The sequence below is a fragment of the Pristiophorus japonicus genome, chromosome 16 (genome assembly GCF_044704955.1).
Source record: "Pristiophorus japonicus isolate sPriJap1 chromosome 16, sPriJap1.hap1, whole genome shotgun sequence".
Classification (NCBI taxonomy): Eukaryota; Metazoa; Chordata; class Chondrichthyes; family Pristiophoridae; genus Pristiophorus; species Pristiophorus japonicus.
Window position 1 is genome coordinate 29,119,559 of NC_091992.1, and position 12,509 is coordinate 29,132,067.

The following is a 12,509-nucleotide window of genomic DNA, read 5'->3' on the forward strand; positions in this document are numbered from 1 at the left end:
TAATCACCTGCACAATATCTATCAACGTACGCAGAACCAGGCACCCGCAAATGCTACAGTGGGAAAGAATCAGGAACAATTTAAATCAATGTTCCTGACCCAACTCCACCCTTTAGTTAAAACCACCCTGGGCATAGCCATGAGGCCCACCAATCAATGGGCAGATAGAGATCTGTGCTCAAAGAGCCTGGGAGATGGTAAAGGATCAGTTAAAGGTGAAGTCACCACCCACTGCAAATAAACCTGTGTCAATGGTGGAGGGATCTTGAAACTACCCCTTTTAGGGACAGTGCTTTAATTGTAAGAAGGTAGGTCACCCAGCAAAAGACTGCAGCAGACCCAGACTAGCACCGAACCATGATGTAATGCATAGATACCTCCAGAGGGACAAATCCAAGCCCTCTGTGACAGATCAACGATTGGATCAACTGATAACCCATATACAAGCCCAAATTGCCACGGGGAGGATGCAAAATCATTTACCAGTGCATGCAATCACCGATGCACACATTAGAGACCCATTCAAGGATTGACCCTATGACAGGGTTCGGCCCCAAAGATTGGTCAGAAGTGGGGTTCCGACATGATGGTAGCGGGAGACCAGTGGTCCTTGTTGTCTTTAAAAAAAAAAGGGGGCAGGCAACAGATTATGCTCATCGATACCGTCTCAGCCGTTGCCATCATCCACACCCTATACCCTGAATGCCATGCAGCGGCGGGCAAGGGTTATATTAGCCTTAAAGGGTTTAACGGTGATACAACCACCACGTATACAGGGAAGGCCATTGAACTCCAGTTGGGAGGCCTCACCTGCAAGATCCCAGCGCTGATGCTGATGACCACCCCCGACGGAAGGGGAATTTTAGGGACTGATGTGGTGGATCAGTATGGCGCAGTGATAGATTATAATCAGGACTGGGATTGAGATATAAGGCAGGAGTGATTGAGCATCTGAAATTTCTATCAGTTTTTGCTATTAAAAAGTTATGTGAGTATGACCCTACAGGGAGCGAAAATGAAGTTGTGGCAAAACTAATTCAGGAACACCTAGCGGTGTTTTCCGCATGACTGGAAAAATGGCAGGCGAGGAATCGAGGGACCCCCCCCCCCCCCCCACTCATTCACTAAACAGTACCCCATCCCAAGGGAGAGTCACCCTTACATCCGAGACACCATAAAATCCCTAGTTGAGCAGGGTGTTGTTAGGACAGGCACTTTCACAACAAATTCACCCGCATGGCCGGTTAAAAAGCCTGATAGCAGCTGGCGACTGACTATTGATTACAGAAAGTTAAATTCTGTAACACCAGCCTGCTCACCGGTAATAAGAGAAACTCCCGCCATATTATCTCAAATTCCTGCTGGGTCCAAGTATTTCTCGATTCTCGACATCGGCAATGGATTCTGGGGTATCCCTGTTACAGGGGAAGACCAGTACAAATTTGCATTCACATTTGAGGACCAGAGCTACACCTGGACATGCTTCACGTTTGCCTCAGGGGTTCCACAATGCCCCCACAATATTCTACAAAAGAATGGCTGCAATTTTAAAAGACTTTTCCCGCCCTACTTGCTTGCTGCAGTAGGTAGACGACCTACTACTGGCAACCGACAGCATGGAGGAGCATCTGCCCCTTTTGCACAAATTTTTGACATTGTTGGCTCAGGTAGGACGAAGGTGAATCGCCGTTAAGGCTCAATTAGTACAAGAACGGGTCACTTTTCTAGGGGTACCCATTTCTCCAGAGGGATCATCCCCCGACTCTCACAAAGTGGAGATAATACAGCGACTGCCATTACCCACTTCCAAAACAGCCCTACGATCATTCTTGGGTTTGGTGAAGTACCAAAGGAACTTTATCCCAGGCTTTGCAGATTGTGCAAAGCTCCTGTATGATTTAATAAAACTGCAGGGTGATGACATACGCCCGGCATGGACTGATGCCCACACCCAGTCCGTGGCTCAATTAAAAACTGCAGTGATACAGGCCGCATGTCTGATCACTCCTGATCCCACGCAGCCTTTCCATTTGGAGGTCGGGGCCACAGAGCAAAGCCTCACTGCAGTTCTGTGCCAAATGCCAGCTGATCGATTACAGCCCATTGCATATGCATCTCGAATCCTGCAGGGGGCAGAAAAGATGTATACCGCATGAGAGCGCCACCTACTGGTCGGTACATCACTTTACCTTTATTACTGGGTTACAGGCTACAATCCTACACAGCAGACACACACCTCTGAAACTAGTAATGAAACTGGAGATTCGCTAGTTTCCTCGCAACACCTCAGCAAATGGACATTGGAATTTATGGAAAGAGACATTGATACCATTTCCAAACCCACCACATTGCTGCTACAATTTCTGATCTATGAGGGGGACCCGCATGAATGTTTATTACCCCTGATTAACTTTGAGACAGGTCCAGTGCAGAAAGAGCCGATACAGGGTGCCCCAGATGTCTACATCGATGGGTCCTCATATCACATTGAAGGATCCCCTCACACTGGATATGCTGTGGTATTACCAGAAAGTGCCATCCAGTGAAGATGCAACAGTCTTCACAATATGCAGAAATCGCTGCACTTCTAACTGCTGTAAAGGAAACCTCAGATAGACCCGTGAATATTTGATCCGATAGTGCCTATGCTATAAACACCATGCTCTCCTTGCCCCGATAACCACAAAAATGACTATTGTACAATAGACGGTAAGACCCTGGTCCATAGGCCCTGGTTATGCCTGCTCTGGTCATACCTTAAACAGCGATCTCAGCCCTGCTTCATAAGAAAGGTAGCAGCCCATAGAAAAGGGTCCACATAGTGAGGGAAATTCCAGAGCAGACAGAGCAGCCAAGGACACTGCGATTGATGGGGAGATAGAGGATATCGTTGTTGAGCCCTGCAATGCTGTTAGCAAGGCCTCCCCAAAAGATTTAAAATCCCTGCAGCAGCAATACTGGTCATTTGCTGTTGTAAGCGCCAGGCACAAGGAAGGCAGACCCCTTCCTCAACCAACAGCCTGGGCTCCCAATACCAGACTAGCCACTGCCCCGGACTCAGATGAACAGTTGCTGATGTTCAAAAGAAAGCCAAACACCTGCCCGGTGGTGTGTGTTCCACCAGAGGTGGGTCAGGAACTGCTCTCCCTCTTTCACTCCCACCCCACAGCAGGGCACTATTTGGCCCTGGTAACCTTCTATAAGGTAGCATCCACAGCTTGGTGGTCTTCCATGAGGGAAACAATCGACCAATACGTGGCACGATGCCTACCGTGCCTGCAACACAATCCTCCCGCATGCACTAACTGAGCCTGGCTTCAAAGCGCACTTCAAGGGCCATGGACTCACCTCCAGATAGACTCCATTGGGCCACTTCCACAGGTGCAAGGCAATTTTCAGCATGCCCAAGTGGTGGTGGATCAATTCACTAAATGGATCGAAGCATCCCCCTGCTGCTCCAACACCGCAATCACAGCAGCCAAAACATTATTGAATCATGTGTTTTGTAGGTGGGGAGTACCAATACAAGTGGACAGCGATCAAGGTTCACACTTTACTGGTAAAATCTTTACCCACCTGCAGGAAATGTTGGGGATAAAACACAAATTACATATTGCTCACCACCTCCAGTCATACGGAGGGGTCAAAAGGGGGAACAGGACCCTCAAGTTAATGTTTAAAAAATTGTGCGCGGACCACCCCACTCAATGGGTTAACATGCTGCCAATGTACTTAATGGCAATGAGGTCCACACCTCAGAACAACAGGGGTCTCCCCATATCAGGTCATGACAGGGAGGCTCATGAGCACACCAGGCCAGCTAACACTAACAGGGATGAGTCCCTGACAATGAAACCATGTAGTTCCAAGTGGCTGGAACAAGTGGTAGATCACACCGATCAGATCAATCGATTTGTGGCCACCAAATTGGGGAAGTCAAAAAAGACAAATTAAAAAGTACTTTGACAAGAAAGTACATCCCTTTGAATACGAGGTGGGAGACTCAGTAATGATTCCAAATGAAGGGAAAAAGAAGCTGCCTTTGCGCCCAGTGGTGGGGACTGTATAAGATTATAGACCGATTGAACCCCACAGTTTATTTGATTCAGTTACCAGGAAAAAGGGTGTTAAGTACCAGAAGTGGTTTCACATTAATCAATCAGTTTAAAAACTGCCAAAGAGTAAATACTGCACTGATCTTGTTTCCCCACAGACCATGTTACGTATCCTCACGATTGTCAGGACGATACCGGCCACGACCGAAGCAGAGGGAAGATGGAGAAATGGGAGCTGCAGCATGACTCACGAACATCAATGTGCTTTGAGAAGCGACAGTGCACTGAAGATACAGGAAGGGGAGAGCCTCTGCTGGAGATGTTATTATATTATAGTAAATCTCCTACATGTGGCCTACACCTTACGAGGTGGGGACCAAGTCAGGCCATCCACTTTTCGCTCCTTCTTTAAGTTTAAAACCCATTATACAGCAGTCATCCACCTCACAGAAACCTGATATGTGAGCCCTGAGGAGATAAACCATATGAGGAGTCAAGGGTATTTCCCCCTCAAGGTGGGGAGTTTGTAAGAATAAAAGTGTTTATTAATGAGAACATTTATACATAAACAGAATCCATGTTAAAAGTGTAGATTATACAGAAAGGCTCCAGTGTTAAAACAAAATGAAAGCTCACAGGCTGTTTGCGTATTGTGTTAATTGGAAAGCAATTAACCCAATCAAGAGATGGCTGGGCCAGTCCAGACAGACACATGGGTGAGAGCCAGTAAGGAACTGCCCTGGGACCAAGATCCAATCCTGAGGACCTATGGCTTTGAGGTGTATAAGAACTAACTCAAGCCACAGTTTGCTCGCCTTTCTCTCTCCTGGACACACAGCAAGATCTCCTGCTGAAGGACCAGCCAAAACAGCAGGCCGTGTGTTCATCCAGCCAGCCAGAGGGAAGTAAAGTATATCGCTTATTATAATCTCATTGTACCTCTGTTGTAACTAAGATAGATCCGTAGGATAATTGACGACTGTTAGATGTGCATGTGTGTGTTTTTAATAAACTGTTCCGAATTATTTTGAAAGAATCGTCTCACTGTCAATTTAATGGCAGAGATTTAGAAATCTTAGTCGCTCAACCATTGGTGGCTATGCCTTCTACTGCCTAGGCCCCAAGCTCTGGAACTCCCTGCCTAAACCTCTCTTTCCTCCTTCAAGACATTCAACTCTGACCAAACTTTTGGCCACTTGAACTAATTTCTACTTATGCAGCTTGGTGTTAAAGTTTTATCTCATAATACTCCTGTGAAGCGCCTTGGGATGTTTCACTACATTAAAGTCGCTATATAAATACAAGTTGTTGTTGTTCTAGACAACATCAGACCCAGGTGAGATCACATTGGTGAAACGGTGCGTCAGAGATAATTCAATGGCTACAGAAGAAAAAAAGCTATGTACAGCAGAAGCTTTCACAAATTCAGGACTTTACAGTGAATGAAGAACTCTTGAAATGTAGTCACTGTTGTAATGTAGGAAACAATACCAAATTGAGCAGAGCAAGATCCCACAAACAGCAATGACCAGATCATCTGTTTTAATGATGTTGTTTGAGGGATAACTAAATATTGGCCAAGACCAAATTAATTATTCTTCTTTTCTTCAAATAGTGCCATGGGTTCTTTTGCGTCCACTCAAGAGGACCGATAGGGCCTCGGTTTAATGTTTCATCCAGAAGACGGCACCTCTGAGTGCAGCACACTCTCAGTATTGCACTGGAGTTTCAGCCTCAATTATGTGCGCAAGTTGCTGGAGTGGGACTTGAACACATGACCTCTAACCCCAAAGTAACCTCAGGCATCAATCTGCCCATCTTAAAATGTCATGTGCTCGTGGAAATGTATTTGACAAGTCCAAATATAGTGGGATAAAAAAATATATATATGTATCATTTATCAGAAAGGCACTAGTGTATCTCAGTTGACAGCACTGACCAAAATCCCTTCCTCATCTAAAACTATTACAACACAGATTTACTGCTTACTCATTCCATCGAGAGCTGTGGAATCTTGTGCAAAAATGTCTTTTGAACTTTTCGAATCAAGTGTTAAAACGAGGTCCTGTCTGCTCTCTCTGGTGAATGCAAAAGATCCCATGGCACTATTTCGAAGAGCAGGGGAGTTATCCCCGATGTCCTGGCCAATATTTATCCCTCAATCAACATCACAAAAACAGATTATCTGGTCATTATCATATTGCTGTTTGTGGGAGCTTGCTGTGCGCAAATTGGCTGCCGCGTATCCTGTATTACAACAATGACTACACGCCAAAAAGCACTTCATTGTCTGCAAAGCGCTTTGAGATATCCTGAGGTTGTGAAAGGTACTATAGAAATGGAAGTCTTTTTAAAAATATTTCACTACATAACAGCAGTTAGTGTACTGAACTTCAAAAGTAATTCAGAGTGAAGCATTTTGCCCTTGCTGATAGTAGACTCCAGAGATATGGAAAATGGTCCACATTGCCCAAGGCCAAACCGTGGATTTTGATGACCGGGGGGCAGTGCTGTGTAGCAGGGTCAGGTGGTGGAGGACCTTTGTCTTACGGATGTTTAGCATAAGGCCCATGCTTTCGTACGCCTCAGTGAAGATGTTGACATGGCTTGGAGTTCAGCCTGAGTGTGCGCAGATGCAAGAGTCATCTGCGTACTGTAGTTTGATGGCAGCGGATGGGACGACCTTGGATCTAGCCCTAAGCAAGTGCTCTACTTGGAACTCCTACACGGCAAGCAAGCCCCAGATGGGCAGAGGAAACGCTTCAAGAACACCCTCAAAGCCTCCTTGATAAAGTCTAACATCCCCACCAGCACCTGAGAATCCCTGGCCCAAGACCGCCCTCAGTGGAGGAAGAGCATCCGGGAGGGCGCTGAGCATCTCGAGTCTCATCACCGTGAGCATGCAGAAACCAAGCGCGGACAGCGGTAGGAGCGTGCGGCAAACCAGGCTCCCCACCCACCCTTTCCTTCAACCATTGGCTGCCCCACCTGTTAGAGACTGTAATTCCCGCATTGGACTTTACAGTCACCCGAGAACTCACTTTGAGTGGAAGCAAGTCTTCCTCAATTTCGAGGGACTGCCTGTGATGATGAAATACAGGTCTTCATTTCTTTAGCAGTGCGATACACATATTTCATCGGGTCACATGTTTAGAAACAAACATATTTGCCAAATGCTGTTTCATGAACAGTGACTGAGTAAACACGCAACAGTACCAAGTACATCAGCAGTGCTCAGTTGAGTGGCAGCGACATCAACATTGCAGCAATAAACATCACTCTCAATCTCTCCAAGGACATTTCTGCAGAATCTCCCCGTTGTTCTGCAAGAATTCTAGACCCTTATGTTCTACCTTGCTCCAGAATCATAAAATCAATCGTAAAAAATAAGTCATAAAAATGTTACAACTCCCTGTAAGATTTTATCAACAGGAAAAGAAGTGTGTGTGTGTGTGCGCGCGCGTGTGTCTATAAAAAAAGAGGAACAATGGGAAAGTCACGCAGAATTGTCACTGTTTTACTAGAATGGTTCCAGGGATGAGGTATTACAGTTACGTGGATAGACGAGAGAAGCTGGGGCTGTTCTCCTTGGAGCAGCAGAGGTTTGATAGAGGTGTTTAACATCATGAAGGATTTAGATAGAGTAAATAAAAAGAAACTGTTTCCACCCACTGTACTTGTGCCTGAAATTACCTCCATTGAGTGTATTTTTAACCCTGTCAAAATAGTCAAAATGTACATCTATAAAAACATCTATGCACAGATTGTTTTCGTGGACAGCGATCTTTTTAAAAACACTAAGGTTGCAGGCACGTATCATGCCACGGGCTTCCTTGTTGACATCCTTTTGCAGGCTAGTGAGAAATTTACAATGCGAGCAGGATCCCAGTGGCGGCCACCCATTAGACACAGGCGCACACAAGAACTTCCAAAGTGGCTCAACACTTGTGTGTCTGCTGGTTGTCCAACATGAAAGCTAAGTGCCATCTACAACCTTTATCAATAAATAAGCACAAGACTCAGGACCACACCGCGGAGACGAGAGTAAAGAAACTATGGTCTGGGAATTGGATCGCCTGCCATATTGGGCAAGGACTTTACCAATTCCACTAGCAGGTGTTAGGCCATATATTTGTATACGCAATGGGCCTAATGGCTGCTTGAGGTTCCCATTGCAACATTGGTTTGCCATGAGGCAGTTAGCATACTGGCTGCACTCGGGGAAACCAGCCCTACAGATCGCCTGCAGAGAAAAAGGAAGTTTCTTGCCTGTAAAACCACCCTCCTGATCGCCCCCACTCCAAGCCTCCCCCCTCCAGCAAGTCCATCACTTACGTATTCGCTAGTACATCCTGCACTTACCTCCCGATCCACCATCAGTATCGGATTGAGGTGCGGGGCTGCATGGGCTCCCAAATATGGGTGCTCCCAAATTTCTAGGCCAATGCATTTCCAGGTCACAACACCAAGCTACTGCCCGTCAGAGAACATAGAAATTAATACACAGAAACAGGCCATTCACCCAACCAATTATTTTACCTCATGCGCAGTAGTCCTAATCCTATGTACCAGCTCCATTCCCATATCGCTTTGTCTTGCCTTCCTTCAACCACCTATCTGACTTATTCTGAATGTCAACATAGTGTCAGCTTCAATCATGAGCTCTGGTCATGCAACAGTCGGTGTAAAAAGAAAAATATCTTGTTCTCATCGTAAATTCCAGACATTTAATCTTGTATCTCTGTCCCTTGTTCCACACCCTTTAAATCACTGGAAAGTCTGTTTCCATCTACTCTGCCCCATCTCTTCATCATTTTGAACACCTCTATCGAACCACCTTGTAATCTCCTCTCCCTCTAATAAAAACAGTCTCCATTTTTCCAAGTATTTCTTTGAATTTGTGTTTCCTCATACAAGGCAGCATCCCAGTGAATCCATGATGTACCCACTCTATTGCAGAGGTGAGGGAGGTGAATCCAGCTGTTACTCTGCCTTGACATCTTGGTAAATACAGAATCGTCTTATGATTCCCCGTGATGTTCCAATGCTTTAACTGGAACACCTGCTCGTCAGCCCATTTCACTTGAACCCACATTCCGACCAGTGTTTGATACGAGTTGGGAAGAGGACAACCCTGGGTTTAATGGAATGCACTGGGTGAATGTGGGGGTACATACAGTATGAATAAGAAACTATAGTCACAGAACTGCTTCTCATACTTTGACACCCATCTGTTCTAATAAATGCAGTCAGCCAACACAAGTACAGGTACAAGCATGACGAAAATTAGGAAATCCAGAACAAAAACAATAAGGAATTCACCCAAGAGACTGAACTGACAGAAAACTCACAAGGATTTGATTCTCGACTCTGGCGGCTTGGCATCCACTTCATCTTGTGAGAAGCAGGGAAGGGGAAGGGCGTCTTTGTCTTCTTCATCGCTGTATGGAAACAGTTAAAGATTTGTTTTTTTAAATGTGTAAATTGCAGTCAGTAAAGTGCCCTTCAGTCCACTCCACACCTACGCAGTCCTCAATCCCTGAACAGGGCTGCAGATGGATTCCAGCAATCGTAACTTTCATAATGGCCTGCGTAGCAACGGCACCATTTACCCTCAGAAATATTAATGTAGATGCCCCCTTTTGAGCCTGTGCGCTGCAGCTGAATAGCAAAAACTTGGATGATTCCATTGGCCTGCAGTTTCCGCCAGTTTCATTGCTGTTTACTAGTTTCATTGCTGTACAGTAGTCAGTTTTGGTAAAATGTTGTATTTATTTTTTTTTTTTTAAATTGAAAGCTTTTCAGCGCAATTCTCCCGAAATCAGCCAAAACCAGTACAAAAGATTGCAGGATTTTAAGCGCAAATCAAGATTCCACCATCTTTTCCGCCAGTTTAACAAAACATCGCGCTAGAAGCCGGCCCGCCCACTAAACTGCCCACACCCAGATCGAATTAATCGCCATGGCGAGTTTCCGCTAACTACGCCCATTTGCAGACCTTCAAGGAGACTCTTAAAAACAAACAAATCAACTTAATTTTAAGTGCAAGGTCACCAATAGGCACGTTTTAAAAGCTTTCAATTTTTAAAAAAATTACTAAAACTGACTACTGTACAGCAATGAAACTAATAAATAATTCCATATAGTTTTTTTTTTAAAAGTCATTTTTAGTTAATTAAACTCACAGGTGGCGGATTGATACTGATTAAAAATGTTTAGTTTTGTGATAAACCGATTTTCACTTGTATTAAAGTTGCACCAAGTTACCACTATTAAATATATCAAGGAATATTTTTGAACGCAAAATTGTTTTTTCTTTAATTACATTCCAAAACGCTGCCCAATTGTGCTGGTTCAATGCAGATTTTACATTTGGTGATATGCAAATGGGTTTGAGCAGAAACTTGAGCCAAAAAACACATCCTATTTTTGAGCACAATTGGCTCCCGGATCGCCAATTGCACCCAAAGCGGAAACTCTTGGTCATTGTGCTCTAAGCCCTAGAGGAGCAGCATTTTGGCCTGTTACACTGTGCTTTTTGTGGTAACTTCAAACTGGCAAACAAATATTTATGAAAGGGCTTCAGGAGCACTGTTCTGCTCCAATTCTGCATTTTCTCTCCTCGGTCATTTGAGAGCTTCAAACCACCCCAAATCACTTGCACTTCTGAAAAATAAAACAACCAAAAAGCCATCCACAAAAAGGAGGAATCTGAACGATTCTGTATTTATCCAAATGGCAACATCTCTGAAAATACTCCCGATGATGTTTGTAACTGTGTTACAAGAAATAGCTCTTCAAAATGAAACCATAATTACCACGGCCTGTTACAAATAGACAGCCTGAAAGTAATCATTTTTTTATTCCTAAAATGTGCAAAAAGCACAACATGGTAAATTTTCCAAAGTACAACAAGGAGAGGCAACTGAAAAGACAAAAAAAAAAAATCAACTTTAGTGCTGCCTGGCAGCTTTGCTGAGCAGTTTTCCCCAGTTCTCAGCTAGGTCACTAGAGGGAGCACTGCTCCAGTCCACCATAATAATAGAGGATAACATTGGTGTTTATTTCAGTTCATCTTGCACTGTTGTAACTAAAGGTTGCCACTTTTTGCCGAATCCCCCCCCAAAAAAAGAGTTTGCATGACACCATCCAAAATGTAACCCACTTGTGGGAGAGTCCAAAACTAGAGGCAATAAATATAAGATAACTAATAAATCCAATAATAAATTCAGGAGAAACCTCTTTACTGTGAGTGGTGAGAATGAGGAACTTGCTGGCACCTGGGGTGGTTGTGGCGGCATAGTATCGATGCATTTAAGGGGAAGGTAGAAAGGAATAAAAGGATATGTTGAAAGGGTTATATGAAGTAAAGAGTGTGGGGGGGAGGGGGGCTCGTGTGGAATGTAAACACGGCATAATGGCTGGTTTCTGGGTGTCTCTTCTCTTTCCTCCTTTAAGACATTCCTTAAAATCTACCTCTTTGACCAAACTTTTGGTCATCTGCCCTAATTTCCCCTTATATGGCTCAGTGTCAAATTTGTTATTGGGTAACACTCTTGTGAAGCGCCTTGTGACGTTTATTATTGAGGTGAATGATCAGCCATGATCTTATTGAATGGCAGTGCAGGCTCGAAGGGCTGAAAGGCCGACTCCTGCACCTATTTTCTATGTTTCTAAAAGTGCTATATAAATACAAGTTGTTGCTGTTGTCGAAAGGTGAATAGTGGCAGAGTCGGTGTCGAGTCTCACATACTTGCCCTCTGTAAAACACTCACCTGCTGCACATGTTCTCTGGTATTCCCAGCATTTTGGACTTCACCTTTTTCCTTTGCTTTTTAATTGCAGTCTTCATCGCTTCCATGAAAATCGCTGGACACTTCTCGTCGTTGAGGATCTCTCTGCAACATCAAAACAGATCATTCAAGTATCTGTTGCACAATGCAGAAAACAAGACAAGGCAGGCACTTCATTACAACTGCTCTGTACCCCATGGTAGTATCAAGGGCTCTCAACTAAATTTGCACTAACCCTTTCAAACTAAAAAGAATGCTGGACCTCCATTTTAGATCGCAGTTCGTCTGATTAGACAGAAGGAGCGATTGTGCGATCCATCTTTCCGGGTGGGGGTTTAATGGGGGCGGGCGGGGGTGAAGGAACCCCTCAGAGAATTCAGGGGCTGCATGCCCGCTATTTACCTGAGGCAGGGCCCCCCCCCCCCCACAATGTTTCTTTGCTACATCACAGAATCCCAGCTCACCTCTGATAGTAAGCTAGCTCCTCCTGCACCAGGAACAAGTTAGCCTTCAGCTCGTTGCGCTCGTGCAGAATCTGTCGCATTTCTTGCTTTGTAAAGCAGGGCCGGTTTGGATCTCTCACATCAATGATGATTTTGTCGGTCATGTCGATTGTTGGTGCATTTGTGACTGTGTTTACCTTTGGAGAGAAGAAAAGGTG

At 44.7% G+C, this 12,509-nt stretch overlaps 1 protein-coding gene across 3 annotated transcripts in view; it reads right to left on the minus strand.

The window, feature by feature from the left end:
* rilp (Rab interacting lysosomal protein) overlaps window positions 1-12,509 on the minus strand; it is a 61,193-nt gene that overhangs the window by 21,799 nt on the left and 26,885 nt on the right. For all 3 annotated transcript variants that reach the window (XM_070858096.1, XM_070858097.1, XM_070858095.1), the window contains 3 exons: window positions 12,313-12,488; window positions 11,831-11,953; window positions 9,407-9,496 (listed from right to left, as the gene is read on the minus strand). In XM_070858096.1, coding sequence (XP_070714197.1) covers window positions 9,407-9,496; window positions 11,831-11,953; window positions 12,313-12,488 — 389 coding nt within the window. The remainder of the gene's footprint in view (window positions 1-9,406; window positions 9,497-11,830; window positions 11,954-12,312; window positions 12,489-12,509) is intronic.